General features: G+C 40.8%; 3 protein-coding genes across 6 annotated transcripts; 1 reads left to right on the forward strand and 2 right to left on the reverse strand.

The window, feature by feature from the left end:
- The first annotated feature begins 2526 nt into the window (after window positions 1-2526).
- On the forward strand, window positions 2527-9062 carry LOC108032784 (uncharacterized). Of its 3 annotated transcripts, none has more exons than XM_050885296.1 (9): window positions 2527-2680; window positions 2957-3543; window positions 4370-4489; window positions 4832-4919; window positions 5070-5479; window positions 5937-6640; window positions 6869-7039; window positions 7100-7253; window positions 7434-9062. In XM_050885296.1, the coding sequence occupies exons 2-9, from the start codon at window positions 3175-3177 to the stop codon at window positions 8007-8009; spliced, it is 2592 nt and encodes an 863-aa protein (XP_050741253.1). In that variant the 5' UTR covers window positions 2527-2680; window positions 2957-3174; the 3' UTR covers window positions 8010-9062. The 3 variants fall into 3 exon arrangements, with proteins under 3 accessions (XP_050741253.1, XP_016962275.1, XP_016962274.1); XM_017106786.3 differs by having other exon boundaries at window positions 3029-3543; XM_017106785.3 differs by having other exon boundaries at window positions 2527-3543.
- A 916-nt stretch (window positions 9063-9978) lies between these two features.
- LOC108032832 (uncharacterized) lies at window positions 9979-11202 on the reverse strand. The gene has a single exon (XM_017106848.3). The coding sequence runs from the start codon at window positions 11165-11167 to the stop codon at window positions 10136-10138; it is 1032 nt and encodes a 343-aa protein (XP_016962337.1). The 5' UTR covers window positions 11168-11202; the 3' UTR covers window positions 9979-10135.
- A 4154-nt stretch (window positions 11203-15356) lies between these two features.
- LOC108032347 (angiopoietin-4-like) lies at window positions 15357-17682 on the reverse strand. 2 transcript variants are annotated; one of them, XM_050885413.1, is made up of 3 exons: window positions 15846-17682; window positions 15652-15792; window positions 15357-15582 (listed from the first exon to the last, which is right to left on the reverse strand). In XM_050885413.1, the coding sequence occupies exons 1-2, from the start codon at window positions 17660-17662 to the stop codon at window positions 15654-15656; spliced, it is 1956 nt and encodes a 651-aa protein (XP_050741370.1). In that variant the 5' UTR covers window positions 17663-17682; the 3' UTR covers window positions 15357-15582; window positions 15652-15653. The 2 variants fall into 2 exon arrangements, with proteins under 2 accessions (XP_050741370.1, XP_016961646.2); XM_017106157.2 differs by lacking the exon at window positions 15357-15582 and having other exon boundaries at window positions 15589-15792; window positions 15846-17681.
- Window positions 17683-25512: the final 7830 nt, after the last annotated feature.

Genomic DNA, 25512 nt, shown 5'->3' on the forward strand with positions numbered 1-25512 from the left:
CCTTCGAGCTCCGGCCGACAGCGCAGCCAGGATGGGGATGGTTCCCCTCCTCCTATTATGGTCCTGCAACTGCATGCACTTCCGTTAAGGAAATTACCAAACAACCCGCGCATCCGGCAGATGTGCGCCCGCAGTGCTGCCAGCCATTTCCAGACATCATTGTCCTCATCCTCATCCTCTGCCCAGGATAACGAGAGCGCATCAAAATGAAGTGAAATTAATAAAATGCCTGGAAGCATGCTACGTAGTTTTCTCCACGGATATCCAACAGGGTGGTGGGATAAAATGCATTGCTATTGGCATTGGCATATCTTTGTAGTATATTTATCCTAGATCCAAAAAAAATTTTATAAATACTAACTTTAAAGGAGAAAAAATCCATAAATTCTGTACAAAACACCAATATTATCTTCCAATAAAGACAATCGAAAATGTATAAATACGGAGAATATTTTTTATCTTAAAACTTGTTGTACATTTATAAGTATATTTATCTATATCAGAGCGGGAAAAGTCATTTTGATGAAGAGGTATATAAATATACATTCAAAACTAATCTTGAGGGATTTCCCCTCCAAGGGACTTTTCAAGCAAGAACGTTCCTTAATCCCTTTATTAGTTTCTGGAAACATGTTAGTACATTTCCTTGGCTGAAGCAGGACAGCCATCCATTTCGTTATTTTAATCATAATTTTAAGCACACCCGACCGCACACGGCATTCGAGACTGCGGATAAGGTAAGTCCGCCACTTCCTATTGCGAATGCAGCCTTTCCCCGGAATTTTACTTTGCAAACTCATCAAAGTTAAGTTGCCTATGCCTGGGCAATATCGGCGGGAGCTGAGATGGAGATGGAGGTGGCCTGGCCTGGTAGTAACTTAAGCTGCCACAGCGGCACTTCGACGTGGAAGTTCCCAGCCAGTATATGAAAGTGGGTTCTATCTGTATAAATGAAATATTTTTGGCAACCGAGGAGCCAGGGGATAAGCGGGGCTGAGTATCTCATAGATGCTGCTATAACTTGTCTCGAATTTGTGTTTGCCTTGCCGAATTTTCATTTCAATTTTCTTGCAGTTTTATTTAATCTCACTTGAGGTGCGGCAGCGGAGGATGCTCTCGAGTGTTTGCCATGAGTTGGGGTTTTCCTGGTGGCTCGTATTTATTGCCAGATACTTGTGCTTCTGTATTTCCAGCTCTTTGTTTACCCTTGTTATTTGGCAATTTACACAATTACCTGTACAGCTTGATAATAACTGACCAACAATACACAGATATTTAATTTAGTAGTTGCAAGTGAACTCAATGGAGGTATTATTTACTTGCCATTTCATTTCAATTCAATTTCGATTTTAGCTTAATTAATTTGTCTGCCTTTGGTTGGTTTTTCATATTTACTCTGCATTAACTTGAGCAAACATTTATGTTTATGTTTATGGGAAGAACATGTGGCCTGTTCATCTCATTCGAATTCGAAGGTATTTTCTTAGTTAGATCTGGCGATTGGTTTGTATTCTCGAGCGTACTCAATGACAAAAGTTTAGCAAACAAAGGTGTTTGCCCCAGCCACTTGGGCACCTTTTTCTTTGCATATTTGCCTTGCAAACTCCACAAAGACTTGGCAAGATGGAGGGTAGAATGCCATGAATGAGAGTGAATACGTGTAGATATGCATTTGGCCAAGCACACGTCTGACTTCCACTTTTCGTTCTCGCACTTTTTGTCTGTTGCAATTTGTTCCCAATTGATTTCCAAACACTTGGAATTTATTGGTTTTCAAAAGTTTACCAAATTTTATTGTTTCCGCTAATTCCTTTTGTCCAGACCGGGCAGCAGAAGCGGTGTACGGAATGGTCCGAAGACGCCTTTTTGGCCGGAAAGTTTTCCCGGTAATGGAAGCCATTGAATTGAAGGACCTTTGTGACCCGGGTGTGAATAGAAGCGTTTTTTGACTTACTTAAAGTCAGCTCTTACATGTGGCCAGGACTTTCTGAATTCTTCAAAGTCTCTTGGAAAGTTTTTGGTGGGTTAAAAGACTATTTCCATTTTAAATTTAAAAAATTAATTTTCTAATAAATAACATTAAAATGCTATTGCTGGTTTTAAAACAGTTGCAAAATGACTATAAATGACTATTTACAGATTAAAAAAAATAATTAAAGGAAAACCTTATACGAACAAACTATACGTATATTAAATGAATTTTAATTTCTATCATTTATTTTTAATTTATAAATATTGTCAAATTTTATATTTAAATAATCATTGTACCCAAAACTAAGTTTCGGCCAAATCTACTCTAAAAAGATTCTTAAAACTTAAGGTTTTAAAAGTATTATTTTTTAAGATTTAAAACTATTCAAAATTAATTATTATTATTTTTTCTTAGTGCATAAGTATGTAGCATTTTCCGTAAATTAAATTCTAAGAACGTCTGGCAAGGTTTTCCATCATCTGTTGGCGTTCAATGTCCTGTGCGCATGTCCTTCGCCTTGAGCTCCTCAGCTGTGCCGCATTGTTTTCCTGCTGTTGTCGACGCTAGTAAAATTTTTGTCCAACTGCCAAAGAATCTTAAAATTAAATAACACATAATTCAAATTAAAACAAAATTGGGATAATCCGAAAGATTGCCAACAAGTGATTAAGAAAAAAAGCATATTGCCGAGTTAAAAGCTTTATAAAGGTGATAAAAGTGTGTGATTAAGGCACCTGCTTAAGTGCACTATGTGAATATAATCATTAAATAAGCATTGCTCAAGCCCAAAATTGGCTTAAACGTATATAATATGGCTAACCCAAGGCGTTTTTGTGGATTGAAACCGCTTTTTGCCAAATAATTGTCGACAAACTTTGCCAGGATTTTATTGATTTTTCCTTTGTAATTGGCCAGCAAGGAAAAGTCTGCGGAGAGCGCACTCTCTGTCTGCTCACGGCTTTTCCATTTTCCTCTCCCAAAAAGCCGCTCTCTTTTGCCACTTTGTTTTGCTCAGCTTGTTCGCAAATAAACAACCCAAGTTTCCCCCACAAAAAGCCAAAACAATGAAATTGCAATAGAAATGCAATCAACTAAATTGAAAATATGATAATTTGCACATGAGAGGTCAAAACATAGCTGAATCATTGGAAGCAATATCGCCCTGAGACCAGAAACTAATCCCCCGCTCCCTGCACTCCAACATGCTGAATAGCCGGAGCCCCCCTCAGTACAAGCAGCAATCCCCGGGGGGCTCCGTCGGCTCCGTGGGTTCAGCCGGCTCCATCAGCTCCGTGAACTCCACCAACTCCACGTCCCAGTTGCTGGGCCACTACCAGTCCGCCTACGGACAGCAGGGACAGCACTCGCACGCCTGCTACCAGCACCAGCTGCAGCAGCAGAAACACCAGCAGTACCATCACCACCAGCATCACCACCACGGAGGACGCACCTCACTGACCCCCACCATGAAGCGGGGCAAGAAGCAGTGGGGCTCCAGGGAGCGGTCCGGCATGAGCTTCCTCATCGTCATCACCTTCTTCGCCGTCTTCGGCTTGATCATACTGACCGAGGTGAGTGCAGAAAACAGTACTAGAGATGTAGATCCCTAGCTCAAAAACTTTAGATTTACCATCATACCTTACAAGATCAAATAATTTTAAACTATTTTTTAAGTTGAACATTACCGAAGTTAGTCCAGAAAAAAGTAAAAAAAAGTAAAAAAGTAATTATGTAGGAACACTAAGTTAAACATTTTATTTTAACCTTGACTTGTTACAAGACCATTTATTGTCGAAATTTTTCTGTTATTTTGGACTAAGGACATCCCCATAATTGTTTTTCATTGATAAATTATTATTATTTATTGTTTTAGAAATTCCTAATCCTACAGTATTTTTACTATGACATTTAGTTACAATTTGGAATATAATATAATGAATATAATATAATTACTATTATTATTTTTTTGTTATCTATCTGGTACCATAAATACACCTTAGAAGTTTTGGTATAGTTTTAAAAAACACAAATTATAAAACCGTGATTTTTATTTGATAAATTTTCTATGTTGAAAGTTACGATATTTTGCCTTTTTTATTAACACAAATTATAAAACCGTGATTTTTATTTGATAAATTTTCTATGTTGAAAGTTACGATATTTTGCCTTTTTTATTAAGGTTTATTTTAAGGTTTGAAAAGTATTTCAAGATTCAGATTTAACTTTTTAAAATCCAACCCTATTTTGTTAGTTAACGTAAACTTTAAAAATCCAAAGGGCTAGATGACAGCTCTGAATTGTACATTTTTATTATAAAACTTAATTGAATTAGGAATGCAGCCGTCCCATTCTTAATAAGAGCCACTTGAAATTCAAATTTCTCATCCGTTTCCGCAGGTCTTCATGATCGACGAGCGGACCCACAGCGGCATGTTGGCGATGCGGGCGGGCGGAGGAGGCGGGGCTAGCCTGGGCGGGCGGATGGGCGACTCGATGCCGGATTATGATAATGTTAAGGTAAGTTGGACTATGCAAATCGCAGGCAGGCCGCAGGCAGCTTAGTGGACAACTCGTTAAGGTCCTTGGGAACGAAAAGATGTGCTTTTCGGTACGCTGGGCAAAATGATTTGTGCACTCAAACGAGGAAAGTAAATGTACATACATTTTAAATTATAAAACTAACTTGATTTACTTAAAGATTTCTTAAAAATGTTTTATGGTCAACTTAAATACCTTTTGAAAAACAAATTTGGGGATCTACTATTTTATAAATCCTTGTTAGAAACTTTATAGCCTTTTCCAATATTTTCCCGATACCTTTAATTCATTTCTTAAATGCTAAACTCCATTTATTTTCAGGACGATTACGATCTATTGGACGCCAGCATTTTGAGTGATAATAAATTAGGATTTATACAGCTGCGTGACAATAAACTGAAAATTCAAGGTAAGAGTCGAATCAAGAGTCCCCGGAACACAATGCGCCTCTTTGTCAACAATGCGAATTGCAAGAGTCCAAGTGACAAGGGAGACGGCTGCGATGACAATGGCACATTACGTATACGCCGCATGTCTCATGAATTTTCCAATTTCCCAGAAGCCGCAGGCGCCGATGGCCAGCGCTTGGCAGGAATGCTCCTCAATGGCGGCGGCGGTGGAGGAGCGGGAGCGTTCGGTGTGAATGTACCGCTCATACCCTGGGGCCAGGTGCTGCCCGGCAAGGTGGAGGAGACGCTGCCCCACTTCCCATTTGGCACGCGGCCCACGGACGGCGCCTGGCAGGTGGTCAACGGCACCCGCTTCAAGTTCTTTGTCTACTCCGCCTACTTCGATCGGCGCGAGGGAGCGCGCCTGGTGCGAGTGGTGGGAGCCACCAAAACGCGGGGGCCGGAGCGGGTCTGGTGCCGGTTCTGGTACGGACCAAGTCCGTCCAATGCCACGGACGGGGGCTCCTCCTCCTCGGCACGTGCCAAGTACTCCTCGGCCACTGTAATGGCTCGCGTCAAGGTGAGTGGGATTCATTTTCCTCTTTCCCCATGACCGCACGAATATTGCATTGATTTTTTACCAAAGATATTTTTAACAAGGTTTTGACTGGGCGTGCTTCCAACTGAGAGATTTATATTAAAATTCAATGTTTATATATATTATTTTATTTCGGAAATGGTAATAAAAAATGTTAAGGTTAAAATGGGTATATATTTCGTTTTTATATAATTATTTATTTTTATTCTGGGTTTTAGCTAATTATAAATAACATTCAACCCCTTAGTATGCTAAAAGTATGAACCTTTATATTCACGATTGATGTGAAATAATTTCTTTTTCATTTGAATTAAATAACTACCTAAAAAACCTGACCGTCTATCCGTCATCTAAGTTTTTTTTCTATTAGATAAACGAACTTTACACTCATTGTGGTATTTTATGAAATTAAAATGCAAAACACATTTTTGAATTGCAGATCATTCGCGAGAACTGGAATCTGAAATACAGCGCCTGTTTTATCCTGTGCCCGGTGCGCACTCCGCCCCTGGGCGTTCCCCAATTTGTGAGCGTGGTGTCCCGCCTGCGAGCTCCTCCGGGCAATCTACTGATCCTGCGCAACACCGACCAGGATGCGGATTTTGCAGCAAGCCCGTCGCGCAATGCAAGTGCCAGGAAAGGGCTGCCATTGAGTCGGCCTCCGCCGAGTGGTGACAATGTACCCGATCGAATAGCAGTCTGCGTGAAACCCTTGCATTTCAACTACGATCAGGCGCTGTATCTGATGGAATACCTGGAGTTCTACGCCCTGCTGGGTGTCTCCCACTTCACCTTCTACAACCACACCCTGGGACCGCACGCCTCCTGCGTCCTGCAGAGCTACCAGCAGGGCCTGGTGCCCGGAAATCTGACCGCCCATGACCTGGAACCACTGCTGCCGGCGGATGCGGCCAACAATGCCACGCCCCGCGTGCTCAGGACTCAGTACGAACGACCCACGGTCAGCATCCTGCCGTGGAACCTGCGCATGCGCAGCCAGAAGGAGATCCGCACCGAAGGACTCTTTGCGGCCCTGAACGACTGCCTCTACCGCACCATGTACCGCTACAAGTATCTGGCCCTGGTCGATCTGGACGAGTTCATTGTCCCCCGCTACTCGGACACCTTGAATGAGCTTATTAGGTGAGTTCTCCCTAGTAATTACATATTCTGTTGGCCTCAATAAATACATTTTCATTGTTTGTTGTCGTTTTTAGTTTTTATAAAATAATATATTTATTTTTCTTGCAATGTGTATAAAATATTATTCTGTTCCTAGCACAAATCACTACTTTGCATTGTAATACAGCTGCACAAAGATAATTCTGACGTTCTGAAACTAAGTAATAATAATTTTATTATGTTTTGTAGAACTCTAAATCAGCGCTTTCGCAATCGCAACACGGGGGCCTATTCCTTCCAGAACGCCTTCTACTATCTTCAGTTTGCCGATGACAGCCTGGCTAGTTCTGGAATTGAGGGTGGCAATGATCAGTTAGCCAGTGTGCGGGCTTCTCTGGTGACCCAACGAAAAACTCGCAGGTGAGTGGATCTTCTAAAAGGGAGATGAAAATCTGGATAATACAAATTAACACCTTTTAGGCGCTATAAGTTGCATCCTCAGAAGCAGCGATCCAAGTACATCTGCAAGCCGGAGGCAGTCGTCGAGGCGGGCAATCATTTTGTGTGGGAATTCGCTCCGGGAAAAGGATCTCTTAATGTTCCACCAAAGGAAGCCATTTTGCAGCACTATAGGGTTAGTAAAAAAAATGTTTAAAAACAGAAATTAAAAGCTAATATTTAAATGTTGTTATTTTAAATTAAAAATTGAGATCTTTAAAATTTCTGGTTTCTCACAAAGTATACTAATCATCCGTTATTGTTTAGCGTTTAAAAATATCTTTTTAATCTGATGATATTATTTTATATCAAATAGGTGTGTGAGTTCGGTGGTAACGACTGCATCAAGGCGCCCTCGATAGTGGATCGCACGACCACGAAGTATGTGAATCGCCTGGTCCAGCGCGTGGATGCGGTGTATCGTCATCTGCGCCAGCGTTGCGACCTTCCAGCCCTGCCCCCAGTGCCCAAGACCCAGGAAAAGCCCAAGGAAGTGGCCAAGGAGAAGCCTAAGGAAATGACCAAGGAGAAGACCAAGGCTGGTGCCGACGAGAAGCCCAAGTTGCTGCAGAAGATGAGGGAAACGAATGCGAAGGTCACCCGGCAGCTGTGTGTCACCACGAGGGAGAGCATAATCAAAGGAATGGCTGTCACAGCTGCCCCAACAACCAAACCGACAACGACGACGAAGGCAACAACGAAGAGAGTGACAACGAAGAAACAGCAGCAGCAGAAGGCCAATCCGGTCACCACGCCCGTGATCCCCACGACAAGGAGCTCAACAGCTCCCAGGCAATCGCATCCCTCGGCCAATGTGCGCAAGAAACGGAAGCTGATCGTGTTCGAGATCAACGACTTCGGGATTCCCGTGGCCCGGGTGGAGTACCAATGAGATAGGGACTTGGTTGGCAACATTTAGACGGGGAGTTTTGTTCGTTTCTGTGCCAATTAGTTCGAGGTTATATTTTGGTTGTGTTCAGCCGCGGTTGATCAGAGTGCTCAACAATCGTACTGACCCTAACGACTTAAGTATGCTCATTTGCTCACCCTAGAAGTAAAACGCAAAGCACGCACTTACGTAAGCCCAAAGCAATACCACTAGGTTCTAGCAATACGATCTCAAAGCAACGACATCAGCAAGTACGAAGAAAATATGAAAAACATATTTGGTTGATTATTTAAGCATAAAGAATCCTTTGAATACTTTTTGAGTCCTTATATAAATATTGTTTACTTAAAATAATTTCTTGTAAAACCACAAGGTTATAAAAACACAAAAGGTCTTTTAAATGCACAAAAAATACTCAGACAATGCTAGATAGAAGTAACTACAAAAATTATAATCACTAATCACCGTTTAGTTGTTCTTCTTAATTTGGAAAATATCTTTTCCCAATTTCTGGTAATCCTAATGCAAAATTATTCCTAAGCAAAATTCAGAAAATTCCTAAGCGAAATTCATATGTAATCTAAGCCATTGTTTCGTGTTGTAGATTAAGCAATAAAATTTACAAAAATAAACTAAAGCACAGGCATGCAGATAGTGAATTCGTAACCATACTTTCCCGGTGAACTGTTAGTGCAACATTAGCATTTCGCAAGTGAAAAAGTCCTCCGAGGTACGCGCTTAGACTCTGGATTAGCGGGCTAGGAAAGGCTTAGGACATATCTGCCAGTCCTTAGAGCTGATCTGGAGGCAAAAATGCAAAGTAATTAGTTAAGCTAACCAAAAAACTGAAACGAATTTTCAATGCTTCGAAATCTGTATACTTTTTGTTTGGCTTAGCGCGCAAAAGGTATAACATAATTATAAAGTAAATTTAACAAAGTAATAAACAAATATGTAATAGTCGATCTATAGAAACTAAGTGGCAATTTCAGATGCTGCAGAGATCTATTAAATACAAGAAGTCAATAAAATTGCAAGAAGCAAACTAAGGTAGAACACTTGCGTTTCATTTTTATAGGGGAGGTTCATTCAGCTTCTCCTTTCGTGAAGTCACTAAGGGGAAATTGGCGTACGGGGCGTATGAGCTATAAATGAAATCGTATGCTTGTTACATGGGGCGTATGAGTTATAAACGGAAGTCATATGGTAGAACTTGTTATACAGAGCATATGAGCTATAAAGGGAGTCCTACCGGTAGTACGCTTTCATTGCTTTGCGTTTGTTATACAGTTCGAATGAGCTTAAATATAATACTTCTGACTTTCACTGTGAAAAGATTTTCTTGGATATACAAAAGCACAAAAGTTCTAACGCCCATTTATAGCACCAACTTTATATAAATGCCATACAACAACCGTCATATTCTCCTCCATTTTATTCTTCTACAAATTATACTTTGAAAAACAGTTGAGAGGTTCGTTTTAGGGGAATCCGCAGAGTTCATTTATGCAAAAAGGGGAAGTACTTTGAGTGTAAATTGGTATAACAATTATTTTCTTCATTTGCAGATACGGCTTTTGAAGTATAAGTTAATCTGTTAAAAAAAATGGTGAATGATATTCAAACAAAATCATTTTTATTTAATACGACTTTAAGGAACTTTTTTCACCGGCGATTAACAGCATGTTGCCTCCTTATTAAATTGAAAGCGAATGCGAAGGCAACCACAAAAAGTGTGTCTTTTCTTTGACGAAGTTAATCGCTGGTTGTGTGCTGACTCTGACCAGTATTATTACTCGGATTTTTTCTGGGATATCATTTTGCTTGTGTCTTGCTATATCTTTAAAATGCAACTGATGCACAAAAACACCTCTTTGATGAATACTTTATAATATCAGCATGTATCGATGCAGTTTCCTTACCTTGATTTTCAGAATATTCAGTGACAAACCCAAATAAAAAGTTCCATTGGTTTCCGTCCAGAAAATATAAGCGGTGGCTATTTTTCTATTTTGTTGCATTAAATTAAAATTTATTATTTTGCTTTTACCCCACACCTAAATAATAGAATACGATTAGGGAATATTTCTCCGAGAAGTCGTCGTCAGTTAGGGCCTTGATGACTGATCTTAACCGGTGGCAACCTCGGTGGTCGTCTCCTCTTCGGAGCTCGAGTCGGCGTCGGTGGTATTTTGCTGCTCCAGGTATTCCCTGATGATCTCGTCCAGCTTTCGCTCCACAAGGGGCTTCTCCAGCTCGTGCTCGGCCAGAGTTTGGCCCACACATCCGCTGGCATCCAGGCCAATGGCCAGCAGTCGGATGCCCTTCAGCTTCAGGCTGAGCAGATCCTGGGGAGCGGAGTCGAGTCCTCGCAGGGCCTTATCGATGCCCTTGCGGCAGGAGCGGAAGTTCAGGTTGTTCTTCACGCAGAGCTCCACTTGGGCGGTCAGATTGTTGGTGGCATTCTGGTATTTTTCAATGGTGCTGTGCACGTTCTGCTCATAGGTGGCCTGCTGCACCTGGAGCTCCTCCACGCAGCTGTGCAGGTATCCGCTATAGCGGTTGAGCAGCTCGTCGAGGATCTCCTGGGCCTCCTCGTTGCCCACGCCATTGGTCTGCTCATCCACTCGCTCCAGTTGGGCGGCGGCCCAGTTGCTCCACTTCTCCTGGATTTCAGCGTAATACTCTCGCTTCTTCTTTTCCAAACGATCGTTCAGATCGTGGACGGCCACCTCCAGATCGGCAACATCTGCGCTTATGGTCTGCAATCTGGCCAGGGCATCCTTGAGGGCCTGTCGCTGCAGGACATTCCTGATCCGGCCAATCTCGTTGAGCAGCCTTGAGATTCCAGCCTCCAGGGAGATGGCAAAGTCAGTGATTCCCTCGGTGGCAGCTTTATGGACGGCATCTGCGATTCTCTGGGCAAAGGCCACAGTTTCATGGCTGAACTGGGTCGAGGAGTTTTTTAGGCTTTCGAGGAACTCTCCGGCGATGGCCGTGCCATTCTTGGAGGCATCTACAAGTCCACTGATGATACTGTGGCCTGTCTCGTTGAGGGCCTGGAAGATCTCATCCAGCACTTCCGGTTGCGGCGTGGCCACCACGCAGCTGGCACTGATGGCCAGCGCGAGCAGGAGCAGTGATGACTTGGTCGGATGCATCGCGGTCGACTGGTACCCTTATCATCTCCCTGCCCTGGGAATGCCTTTTTATATCTGGGGTAAGTGCTCTGGCGACGAGTTCAATATTTGCAGAGACCGGCATTTTATTAAATTAGTTAATATTTAATCAGCCGCTTTTAGCTGGACGGCAGCCGCTGTCCACAATAGAGGAAAAGTGCATACTCGTTGGATAACTTTTTAGAGAAAGCTATTAGCTCTATTCTTGAAAGAAAACGTGTTTCATTATGTGGCGGAAATTACAATATGTACAATAAGATCGTGTAACGAAGTCGCGGTCTTAACATTGGGGTATCAATATGATGAACAACATATTTTAATTTAATTTAAATTTGTATTTATTTTAATTAATTTAATCAAATAATATTTTCCATTTAATAAAGAAAATAACTATTTATTATTTAATAAATTATTCTCTTTGTACTGTTATTTATTTACAATTTTTAAGGGAAATTCCCACTAGTTACTTTGACATTGCGGGTACTTAAATACTGGTAAATTTAATTATGTTAAAAGAGAAAAGATAAAATAGAGCCTGCATACTCTCCTGCATTAAGTTCTTTTCTCACGTTAATGAAAATAAATAAAAACTCAGTTTCGAGAGCATTAAAATTAAAGAGCTCTGTATGCGGGCCTCACGCGTGCAGTGCCATAATTCGGACCGAAACAAACGCATATGGCCCTATGTTCCCTCCCCCGCATTTGCACAAGGACAAAGGTTAAACTTTGCTTTAATTTTGAAATTTATATGCCTGCACAACAAAGGAGGGAGCATGCCGTCAACGGTATGTTTACGCTCAGGTTAAACCCTTTTGTGGCGAACTTTGTGCATAACTAACCGAAAAGGAAAGGGGTAAAAGTGGGGCCATGTGGAGGGCATTTTGGAGGGGTGGAAAGGGGCCACCGGGTACAATGATTGTCTTCAGCCTGCCTTTATTATGACTTTAATTGTCGCTTGACAAACGTGGACGCACACACATCGTCACGAAGGTGGGAGTATCTATGTGCAGACATGAAAATATATGGAGATGGAATGTGGGTGGCTAGGGGGTGGCGATGTGGCGAGGCCTTGAGCGACATGCACCATGAACATTTTATTAGTCTGCTGTTAGTTTTGTTTAATTATGCTGTCATTAACTTTGTCGCACAGCCACACGCATAGCTGCAAAACAAAAGCTTACATGTCTCAACGCAATTATTGCCGGAGTGGCCAACAAAGAGCTCCGCAGGACGAGTGGCCACCAGGAGGGGCAAGGACAATGGCTCCTGGCTGGGCGACACCCACAGTCTTCTCGCTTTTTCACCCCCATTATTCCCCCACCATCGCCGCCACCTCCCCTCATCTGTCTCTCCCATGCACAGACATTTAATTTTGCATTTTCCCCTAATTGGCTTGCATACTTGCCATATTCTCGCTTCGCTTAATTAATTTAATTAGAAATATGTTACAGCTCAAAAGAAATTCAAACCTCAAAACCGTTTCAATAGCATGCGGCCCCGTTTAGCTTATGATAATGATGTCGCAATTGCAATTATATTACCTCTGTGGGTGGAGTTCGGTTCGGAGGGTCAGTATCTTGCCTTGCTGGCTCTTTGTCAGGTCGATTTAAAAGATACGACGTGAGGTGTGAGATGTCATGCTTTTTTTAACGAAAGCGGAAAAATGTACATGGAAAATGTCGCAAAGATTGTGAAATCTGTGAGATTTAAAATAGGAAAAACTTCTTGGAGTTTTTCAGCTTAAAAGCAATCCTTATCTTATGTGTGAGAAGATATGTTCTTAAACTCAAGACGAAAGTACTCATGAGTTTGTTTTTCAAAAAGATCGTTAATTAGATAGCCTAAGCTAAAACTTTTAGGTATAACTTTTAAAAAGGTAATATTTAAGGGTTCGTTTCCTATTAAGTCCTAAAAACCTATTAAATTTTGAGAAAGAAGATTTTTTTTCTCTATAATATTACCTATTAAACTACTAAGTACATATATCGAAGAAAGGTACTGCTTAATATAAAAATAATAAAAACACATACATCTGATCTGCGAAAGAGCATTCCGCAGGCCACATGCCCGTGAAATAACCCCGCCTTTATGCTTTTTTGCTGACCTCGGCGACTGCCATGAATGCCAGCAGGCCATGGACCAAGGAGCCAGGAGCACGGAGGAAGGACCTGGATCGGGACGATGCCTGAAACGATTCCATGCCGTTGCAATCGCGGCCATTAAGTCATTTTGTTTCCTGTAACATTTCCGGTATCTTTTTAGCGTCGTCGCCGCTTCGAGTATTGCGGGCTGCCCAGGGGAGGGGATTCGGAGGAGGTGCAGCAGGAGGAGCAGCCGCAGGAGGATGTGGAGGTCAAAAGGCTGCTGATTGGGGGTGGGGCGGCTGGTTTGGGTGATGGTGCGGCAACAAATGCTTTTAAAGTAGATGATGGCGTTGGCTGCTTGGTCAATTTATTGCTTACCAAATGTGCTGCTGGCCTGGGTCCGAATGCAACCGAACCGCTCCAAATTGCAGCACGTAAAGTGTTCTGTGAAATTAACTTGGCCCCCCTTTCAGGCCTGCCCCCAGATAAGAAGAAATATGTACAAATAAAAAATTGTGAAATAATGGCTGCATTAATGATGGCCATCGAGCTTTGGGGGCTGCAAAATGTATTGCAATTTCAGCGAACTGTGCAGGTCTTGTGTTCTCATGTGTGGGGCTAGCATAAGATTTTATGTGAGCTCGGCTTATTTGTAAGTGTTTTTAAATTGCTTACTTTATTAGTTAAATAAGTTTATAGAATTACGGTTTTTTATTTATGTTTATAATAGCTAAAGCAGTATATGAAGTCAAGTGTTTATAGTGGCTGTTAAAAAAAGAAATGTGATTTGATAAAAAAATACACGTCATAAATATAAAGTTGCATTGAAATCAGAAAAAATAAGATATATCGTTATTATTTCTGCAAAAAGTATATGAAATAAATATAATGTTGCAGGAAAATCATATAGAAGTACTTGTGTACTAAATGCACCTACATAACTCCTGTGAAATACCCCTGCTCTAAGTGAATTCAACGAGTGGAAAATTTGGTAGCGCATTATTCTGCATATGCAGGCGACCATGATGAGGCCCGGCTGCCAAATCCTGCAGGACAAATACGTATGCTCGGCGTACGTACGGCATTGCTCATCCGCAGCGTGGCCAAGGAAGCAGCGAGAGTGCCAGAACCAGAATCAGTATCTGAGCTGCCGTGGAGGCTTGGCCACTGTGTCCCGTGGCGCACATACAGCAGATTTAGTACGGCTGCTTTTATCTTGTCGCGCTCCTGGTCTCTTTGGGGATCACAATCGCCAGGTGTATGTACATTTGTTCATATCCGAGGAGATGGCGATATGAGGATTCGGGGAGGCCAGGCACTCTCGGCTCGGCTCTAACTGTGAGCGTATCTCTGGCCCTGGCGTCCCCCTGCTCCGCCACATCGCCGGGCAATCCCATCAGCCCCGGCTAAATGTATAACAGCAGTCACTTAGCGCACTGCTGCCATCCACAGCCCCATCCACACCCACAGCCACATCCAACCTACAACCTGCAACCTTTCAGCTGCGCAACATTGTGTGTGCGGTCGTTACTTCATTGGCACAATCCCCAGACTCGAAATGCTCGCATTTGCTGCTTTGGCTGCCTTCATTGTTTTGCTGTGCATTTTATTTTTGATATTTTCTCCTTTTTTTTTCTCTCGCCACGTATTTTCTTTTAATGCGCTGCGGATTTGCTGTGAAATATGTAGAGTGGGGAGTGGGGAGTGGGGAGTGGGGGGTTGGGAAATAACTGCCAGCCTGCGACACCCACCTGGCCTCCATCTGTCTCCCAGTTGGCCCAGCCCACCCCAGCACAGCGCAGCACAGCACTCTTATGCTAATTAAGTTTATGCTAATTTAACTTATTGCCACTAAGTTGGCCCACATATGCGGCCAGCCGCAGGAGCCATCACTTTGTTCGCCCCTTGTCCCAGGCTTTTAGCCCATGGAAATTTCGGTAAGCGATCTGGCTGCTGTCACTGCAGCTGGGAGTAGTTAATTCGTTAAATAAAAAGGAAACGTGGCTAATTTATATAATTAAAAGTGACTGTAATCAAGTTGCTATTCTAAATGATTCGTAGATTTAGGGAGTGCTATGCAGAGGTTTTTTTATTTTTCTAGGAACAAAGGGTGGTAGAGGTGAAAAATAGCTAAGAACACTCTAGGATTGAGTTCGTTAAAATGCATTATTATCTTGTTTGATCATCAACACTAAATATATATGGTTTTGGGCTTATTATAATTTTATCTTGGGGCTAACATCGTAATTCCTACAAGGATTTTGTTTTAGTCAAAAATAGACTATGGTAGAGGTGAAGGAACAGTTAGAACCCCTAGAAATTCAGTTTTTTATTATTAAATTTTTTATCAGAATCAGTAAATAATAGTTTTTAAGTCATCACCTCTAGGACTTTGGCCTTATCATCATCTCAACATGGGTTAGCGACACTTTAAAATCGTAATGGCTCCAAGAACCCCATAAAACAGCTAAGCCACCAAAGTCTCCTTTATTCCCACTGGCCAGGTACTTTCCATTGAGCGAACTGTAAACGGAAGATCTTAAAATAGTAAAGTCTAATTTTATTTAATAACTTACCTTGTGCCACACTTGTTGTACCAATAACCACCGCTTTCTGCTTGAGCGCAGTTCTCCTTCCAGTTGTCATTATCCCGATCCAATGTGCTGAATTTCATTTTCTCATGATGTGAAAGGGAATCTCCAGCTGTACCAGAGTATTTTCCCAAAGATTTCAGAGCGTAGGCTTCATTTTCACTACCTATTCTGAAGTTGTCGTAGTGAGCATAGCCACTACGACCTTCAACATCTCGCATTTTTATCAAAAGTTCGTGTGGTCTTGCCTCAGTGATTATGTGTAGCTTTTCCAGCCCGATGAAAAACTCCCTCTTAACGTCCCCAAACCCGTTCTTATAGTCATTCCAGTTTCGATTGAAGTTCTCGGATCCATCCTGACGCCTTTGAATTATCATATAGCCATCTGCTTTACAGGCAACTTTGAAGAAATATAAATTACGTATTTTTATAAAATGAAGGCCATCTGAACCAGTGGGGCACCTGTCCAACTGACTACATCGGCCGGTAATATCAGTTAGTTTTTGGGAATCGGATTTAATTTGACTGCTTAGGTTTCGGATTTCCAAATCCTTACTTGAAATTTGATTACTTTGGTCCTTGAGCTGCAAGCTTTTGTTGTTTAAATCTGTATCTTTCTGTATAATCTGCTCTCTTAGATGCGTAATGTCACGACTTTGGTTCTTTAATAGCTCTGTATTGATTTCATTTTGACCTTCGGCAAGTGCCAACTGACTCACCAAGTTCTTAATAATTTCAGTCATGTTACTTTCTTTATCGTTAAGTACTTTCTCTTGGTCCTTAATTTGCTGCTCCTTTAGAGTAATGAGTTCATCCTTTATTTTAAACTTTTCACCATTGTCCTTGATTTCTTTATTCTTTTCATTTATTTTTTCTTCGTTGATTTTAACTTGACCTTCGGCAAGTGCTAGCTGACTCTCCAAACTTTTAATGCTTGCGGTCATATTATTTACTTTGAGATCTATTCTACTTAGCAGATCGTTTTGGTCCTTAATTTGCTTATCTTTTGATGTAATAATGTCGTTTTTGATCTTAAAATTCTTTTTATTTTCCTCAATTTCTGTCTTCTTTTCATTTATTTGGTTTTTATCGAAAGCTAGTTGATCCTCAGCCAAAGACAATTGAAGTTGCAAGTTCTTAATAGTCTGCGTCATATTTTTTATAATGTCATTCTTGTTATCTAATGTATTTTGTTGGTCTCTAATTTGTTCTTCTTTTAATATAATAAGGTTATCTTTCGTTTTAGACTCTTCGAAGTTTTTCTTAAGTTCTTCATTTTTTTCACTTATACGCCCTTCATTTATTACTATTTTATTTTCAGCAATCGCCAACTGACTTTCCAGGGCCTGAATAACTTCCGTCATATTATTCACTTTATTATCGACGTCTTTTTGCATACCCCTTTGTTTCTCAATCTGTTGATCTTTTATTAAAATGAGATCTTCTTTGACTTTAATATTTTCAATTTGTTTCTCAATTTTTTTAGTTATTACTTGTATTATTTCTTGTTTGATTTCGATCTGAAGATCAGCGATTGCCAATTCGTTCTGCAGTTTTTCTACAGCCTCTGCCACAAGATTTCGTTTGTCTTTCCATTCTTCAGCTGTATGGGCAGAAAGTTTGAGGTGTTCAATACGATCCAGGAGAGGCTTTAGTACCGACAAACAATATCCTTCACACTGCGATTTAACAAGTGGATTGGAAGATTTACTCGATAAAGTGGCACTTGGATCTGCCTCCGCAAAATGTTGCTTCTTTAAAACCAAAATCAAAAGCAAAATAGCTAAATACCGCGGCTGCATTATGTTTCACAAACAAGAGCTGTAGCTGCTTAATCTTAACTAAATGAAACCGAGAACACAGGTCCGTATTTATAGGCAGCTCAGCTCATTCCTTGCCCCTCGTTTAATCCGCCACGTATATATACTTCTTAAAACGATGAAGTGAATGATTTTTAAGCGAAAAGTCCAAGTGTAATCGCATCTCATCCACAGAATCAATTTTATTACTTCCAGATAATTATAATCAAGAAGTGTACGTTACCACCCGCATAATCGACACACAGCTGATAAGTTAATATAATTATTAAGAAAAATAAAGTAAAATATAAGGTTCAAAATTCAATTTAAAAAAATTGTATTATTTAATTATAACAATTGTTTGGTAAGTAAAATGTGTATGTAGAACCCGATTAAAAATAATGTACGCTTTAGTATTTAATGGAATTTTATTTTTAAGTGATTGTGCGACACTTTCTTTTGATTTTGGTGTAAGCATGAATATTTACAACTTGCAAGGTAAAATGCGTTCCGTTTGCCTCCGCTTTCTGCCGAACTTATTGTCTGATTTTTATGTAAATTGCATTTAAAGCAATAAATCAGTTTTAATCAGCCCACGAGCCCGGGCAGCTGAGCCAACGTCGTTGTCGTGTCTGTTGGATGTCCGATAGGCCTTAATATGTGGGGCTCTACGTGCGTGCATCCTTCGGATCCCTTGGCCATTGTGGGTGGTGCGCCTGGGTGCGTATGACATAAGCAAACGCATGGCGCTTTATTATTAAAAAATCTCCCCGATATATAAATTTCCCCGTGTGGCTGCTTATTGAAATTCGTTCATTAAAGCGCACAAAATGGAAAGTTGTGCACACAGCAGGGCAGGCCGATCGATAATGTCAGCCATAAGACACTGACGTCATAATAAGAGATTGCAAGTTATTTACAAAGCTCGAGGGCAGCTTTTGTTAAAAATTCTTTTTTTGTCAAGGGAAAATTGAATTGTTCGAGGAAAATTTAAACGTTTTTTACGATACTGAAAGATTTCTTCATTACAAATATGAGACCTCAAATGATCTTCCCTTAAAAATGTATCTAAAAGTATGCAACGATATATATTCAGTTAGTTTACTGCATTACATGTAATTTGTGGCAGCTTTTGGAACTTGGTTCTAAGCCAGTTTTTTCGATGAAAAATTATATTTTTCAAGACTTAAAAGGTTTTTTATTACAAAAATAAAAAATCAGAGAGATATGGCCGAAAACTTCCGTTTTTACTGCATACTTTTAGGTAGCTCTATATTATTTAAATCGTGCAATTTGACGCTTGATAAGCCATTCCTATCTATTCGAAATGAACTCACTAATTATGTGGTGGCGTCGAGTAAATGTCCAATTTGCCTATCAAAACATCTGGCTGTCAAACGGCCATGGTCGGGAGAAATGAAATGTTGGAAAACTATTCTCAAAAAGGAGACCCATGAAGGCCGCTAATTAAATTAGCAAGCGCAGACAACTGCGTTGGCATTTAATTGTGCAGAATAAATCAACGCAGCAAACAGCGAAACAAAGCAGCCAGAAACCAGTCGGAAACCGGCCAAAACAACGCCTGACACAGGCTTTGGCCCCAAAAATATAATCAAACTTTGTCCGAGCCAAATTATTTGGCCCATGTAAAATGATTCAGCTAGCACCAGGAAAACACCAGTCCCAAAAATGCTGTAGCTTGTAAACGGCTTTGGAACGGCAAAAACGAAAAGTTAATTCGGGGCAATTATGTTGACATGCCAAATGTCCTGGTGAGGATACGAATTCCGCCTCAACTCCTGGCACAACGCCATGCGCAAATCATTGGATTTTATGCATCATCCCCTTGCATTTTCCATCGACGGAGGGCTGTGTGTTTTTGAATAACTCCCGCGTCGATTGGAAATTGATGGAGCCGCAATCGTAATTAACTAAATTTGATTTTATTAATTTGATTTAGGGCCTGGGTAATCAATTTTAAAAGGTTATTAAGGTACACAGCATGATCTATATTTTAGCATCCCATATCCGGTATTGTTTTTCATTTTAGGTTTGGAACTAGCCAATTTGTTGGTTTTTTGTTTGGCCATTTTGTGTGCTTTTCGCGATGTTAGTTTGGTTTTGCTTTTAGTTCGTGCTACTTTATTTTATTCGCAGTCCGCACCTCTGACTAGGCAAGTTTTCTAGCGTGATTTGATGCCCTTGCAGAGGGTACCATTATAAATGATAGCTATGATACGTAAACAAGGATGAAGAAACCTATTGTAAATAATGAAAATTTATTTAAATAATAATAAATAAATAAGAAGAATACAATAACCTGAAGATATAATGGAACATCCCACTCCCAGGGTATCCTAAGTTTCAGTTGCAAATGCCAACATTTCGAGTTCCTCTGTTTTTGGAAGCTCTTCTTGTTTTTGTGTTATAGTTCAAATGTTTCATTATTTATGCGCTGTGTGGGGAGTCGTTTTTTTTGTTATTTTTGCAGTTGTTGTTATTTGCCCTCGAATATTTTTTGCTGACGCGTCAAACTTTTTGCCTCAATAAATTTTGGATATTTTTGGCAAGCCACCCACTCGGGTAACAGACAAGGCAATTACATGAAACTGCATTTATTATTGCCCCCAAATTCGCTGTTGTACATTGTTGCGGTGAAACGATATATGGGTTAATTAAAAAGCTTCGACCTTGCCACAAAATGGATTCTTTCACAAAAGGATTGAAGGGGTTTTTGCTTAACCAAAATGCCTGGAATTTATAGAATTTGTGTCATCACTTGGTTTTATAATTCAATAAATCTCAACTGCAGTTTGACTGTAAAAGAGTTTCGATTTATTATTTATCGCGGATACTCACGCATTCTTCTTTCTACCGTTCTGCACATTACCATAGATCATTATTAGGAGAAATAATAAAGTCACCCGAAGAAAATTTATCAAAATCATAAATCATTGCAAATTGCTACAATTTTTTATTCACCTGCACTCATGCATGCACTGCATTGTGCTACTCTGTGTGTGTAGCCATCTTTTTGCAAAATATGTTCAGAAATACTGCATTTGCAAGCTGTCTCTGAAAAGGGAAATGTCTCTGTGGCAAATGCGTCGAGTGGAAAAGCCCATGCTCAACTCGGGTTCTGAGTCGAGTCCTAAAAGGATTCGGCTTTTAACTCAACTCAAAGTGGGCATACCAAAACTCAACGTACTCAACAGGATTTTACTCTTTACTTTGGCTTAAGAGAAAATGAGTTAACATTTAAACATGAGTTTACATTTAAGTATGTGTTTAAATTGAGCTTCAGTGCTATTTTAAGTGGAGTTGCTTTTATTAACATAGCTAAAAAAGAGTTTAAAAACATTCAATATAACCAAAACGGAATTATTTTAACTCATTTTTTGATAATATTAAAGACCTGCGCTTAAAGTTACTGAAACAAATGCGTTAATCCCCTTAAACCATTAAGAACTCAATACACCTTCAATATTCTGTAACGTAATCAGTTTAAAAAAAAACTGTAATTATCATCGGGACTTATAGAGCGACTCTTTAATTGGTCAATATGCGGATGGAAAGGCTTGACCATTGACTAACGCACTGGGCGGATACGGATGGATCTCGAAAGAGCTGGGAAACAAACAATCGGGCAAAATGAAGCCGTAAATACATTTGGCATCGGACGATGGCCACTTGAAGCGAGGAATGGTCTCGGCCGATTCGCTTTGTGATGACGACTTTTTAATTAAAATAAAAATGCAATCCACACATTCCACGGATGATGATGCTGACGATGGGTTGGTGGTCGGGATGAGATGATGGTGCTGGTGACGACGATGACGATGACGAGAGCGTGGGCGTGGGGGGAAATCACGACACAACAATAAAAATTAAGTTAAAGCGCGATTTAAATGGCATTGAGTTGGGCCGGAATGGGACGAGGCATGAAATGAATGCGCATAAGTTTGATGCAATTCACACGAACACGCCGGCCGACATGGGCCAGTCATTTTTTGCCATTTTTTACCGGGCACGCAATAAACAATTGGAAATAAATAAGGGTAAAATGAATTTGCCGACATTGTTGGATTTTGTATTTATTATAATAGGCTTATAAAATATTTTAATTGGTGATTTAAAAGTCATATGGTAAGTAAGTGCGGTGGAGGGCCCTCCTCAAATCACTGAGGGCTTAAAATCGTGTATAAAGGTGTCTAAAAGTATGCAGTGGTAAATTAAATTAAAATAATAATATTACACAGTTAAAGGCACTTTGTATTATTTTAAAGACAGCATTTATTATTGCATACTCGTGGACATCTTTGTTAAAATCGTGTTATATTGAAGACATCTGAAACTTTTTTAATCCTTAAAAAATTATTGAGCTATTCAACCTTAGGTAAGGTAAGTAAGGACAAAAGAAGAACCTTTGATTACCAAGATTGTACAGTCGGTGGCCAACGACCATTCACCGGTGCAAGAGACTCTTACCTCATTCATTGAGTCGTCAAGTACAAGTGCATTTGCATCGAAATTGATTGCTCCCAAAACTGCCGATACGGTAAAATTGGCAATTTCAGATGCCCCACTGCATTGTGTTGCCCCCATTGTGGGCGTGGCAGGATGAGGGCGTTGGATTCTCAGGTGCTGCTGCATCAACAGTTTGTTGATTAAAAGTGCGTTGAACCAAAATTAAGGGCCTGGCTCGGCACCTGGCATCCTTTCAGTCTTAATGCCACCTGAATTCTTAACTTATTAACGGAAGTAGTGTGTCCTAAGACGGCTATAACATCAACTCATATATATACATGATTTACAGCTTATAAGAATTGGTTCCTAAAACCTTTCTTATTTATTACTGCATACTTTTAGACACTATTTAAAGCGATTAAATTACATAAAATTAAAATTTTGTTCACAAATTTATATTTTTTAAAACTTAAAAAGAAAAAACAATGCAAATCTTACGAGTAAACTCTACCAATATAGACAAATAGTTTACAAAAATAGCGACTTGGATTTTATTATTTCTTTTTATGCTATTTAAACTGTCAATAAGTTGTGTAGTATATTGTTAGAAAAGACTCTATTTAATTGATTTAATTTAACAGATCAATTTAACTATTTAGTTGATTAATTTTACCTTAAAGTTTTTATTTTTAGTGCTGTTTTAAAATCATATTAATGGTCTTCCCCTTATAAATCCATTTAGTGAAAGTGTTACAAATATAGGCGCATAAATAGTTGCATCTAATGTAATCAGAAATGCATACTGCACCAAAGGCATAAATCAAAGCAGTTCGATTAAATTGGCTCGATTAACCAGTGGGTTATCTTTTGTCCGCTTTTGTGGCAGGACTCTGACAGTTGGGAAGAAAAACAGCACCTGGCAGCAGGACCTCCTGCTCCCGCCTCCCATCCTCGCTCCTCATTAGCATTCGGCTGCAGATGAAAGTGCAACCGTGGGTCAGACGGGTAATTAGTTTTTGGCGTGTTGTGGGGCCATTTTTGAAAATTTCTTATTTAATGCGCCGGCGGGAGGACTGGTTGGGTTATTGAGGGGGTTTTTGGGGAAATTAGTGGGTGTTACTGGCGCGGTCGGCTGGTCGGTTTTGAAGCCTGCCAAAATCGTGGCGCCTAATTGCGAGCAATCATATTTTGTTTGCCAAGAGCTGCTTGAGCGGAGTGGTGCCGCTGCTAACGGGCGAGGTGGGTGGCTCGGCGGGTGGTTCGGCGGGCGCAGTTCAGTGGGTGGGATGCAATCAGGTTTCTCTGTCAGTGGCAGGACTGCACGTCCTGCACGTCCTGCTCATGTTTGCATGTGCACTCCCACACCCACAGCCCCCTTTTGGGCAGGAGGAGCTGCAGAGACTTGGGCTTATCGCCTTCCTAGGCAAATCAATCAATTTAAAAGCAATTGCTGTTAATGTGCAACGTTTGTTTGGCAGCTGTCAAAAATTTGCACACACACTCACTGGCTGGCGGGACGGCAGAGTCCTTGAGTCCCTTAGTCCTTTGGTCCTTGGTCTATTAGTTCGAGGCCAACTGATTCGCCGATGTCTGCCTCCTTGGGTCAATCGTTTGGCGCTCTTGATTGATGATCAAAGCCGCCATAATTGGCCCTCTCGAACGAAACTACTCGGTGTATAAGTACACACCGATGGGGATATTTGTATATTTATAAGTATAAAAGTAGGCCATCAACTCTTTGACAAGTTGTGTCGCGGGAAAAAAAAAAAAAAACAAAGTGCGTGCTTACGCGTTATTATTTTGTTATCTATTCTTCGTGTGCTAATAATAGCACAGATCATAAAAATTCGGACGCTGTCTAGCGCAGTGTCGGCAGTGGGACAACAACAACAACATAAGTGTAGTGCGACAAGACTGCATTTGTGCCCGCTAGGGCATCGCTGTTCCCCTCACACTGCGCGCAGCCGTACAAGAGGGGCAATAAAAGCAGTGATTGACTTACATTCGACTTTGCATAAAATCGAGAGAAATGGCAAATACCAGAGAAACAATGCTTCTGGGCGAAGCTCTGAGAAAAGCCGTCATGGACGAGGTGATTCCAGGAGAGTTAACCCTGGCAGAAAATCTGGCTACTAGCGGCAAGCTTAACTCATATGGTATAGCAGTATCAAGCAGTAATGCAGCCTGTATCACCAGTACTCTGACAATAACTCACAGTCCAATATATACCTACACTACATCATCACCCAGCATATGCAGTGGCATGTGCTCAACGCCTATGCCTCCTAAAGCATTAAGCACTTCTATAGACTTCCCCCCTCTACCGGGCCTCAATGAATCTGATTCACCCAGATGGCAAAAAATCCAGAGCCAGAAGAGGAAGGGGTCATCGAACTCACCAATAAGTCAACGAAAACGTGCCGATATTAGAAATTTAGAACCCAGTGACCCTGTGTCAGCAAACAGGTTCGAAACACTATCAGTTGATGACGATGAGATGGACTGCAATAGTTTGGACGAACCATCGACTAGCGCTGCAGCAGCGGCTTACCGTTCTCACACCGCTTCTAAGGCTAAAGACAGCAATGCACATAACAAGAACGCAAACGTACAAAGTAAAACTGATTCATCTACGGTAAAATCTGCTTCTACTGGTAGTCCAAAACCACCACCAATCGTTCTTATGGACGTGACAAACGTGAACGAACTTCTTATCGCTATCGAGGAAGTTACAAATCTTGAAAATGTTGAAATCAAATCCTCTGTGGGCTCCACTCACAGAATCTACACCAAAGACGCAAACACCTACAGGGCTGTAGTACGACAACTAAATTCCCTGAAAATTGAATTCCATTGCTATCAATTGAAAGACGAGAAACCATTCAGAGTTGTTGTGCGAGGATTACACCATTCACAGCTCCATGATAAAATCAAAGAGGAATTACTCAGACAGGGGCATAAAGTTCTATCAATATATAACCCAAAAAGCAACAAGAGCGGTGAACAGATGAACCTCTTCTTCATTAATGTAGAAAAGAATCTAAATAACAAAGATATACTCCAACTACGATCTCTATGTCGCCAACGCGTCCGTTTTGAAGTAGCCAGAAAAGCACAAGACATAGTGCAATGTCGGAGATGCCAATCGTTTGGTCATACTGCAAGATATTGCTACAGACCTTTTATCTGTGTCTCTTGCGGTGACTACCATAAATCATCAGATTGTCCCAGAAGCAAAGAAGCACCAGCAACTTGCACTCACTGTGGTGAAAATCACCCAGCTAACTTCCGTGGCTGCAAATCCTATCAAAAATTGCTCAAAATGAACGAAAATGTACAGAAAACCCCAAAAGTGAGCATAAACAATAACTCTACACCCAAACATT

Source organism: Drosophila biarmipes, chromosome 2L (genome assembly GCF_025231255.1).
Source record: "Drosophila biarmipes strain raj3 chromosome 2L, RU_DBia_V1.1, whole genome shotgun sequence".
NCBI lineage: Eukaryota > Metazoa > Arthropoda > Insecta > Diptera > Drosophilidae > Drosophila > Drosophila biarmipes.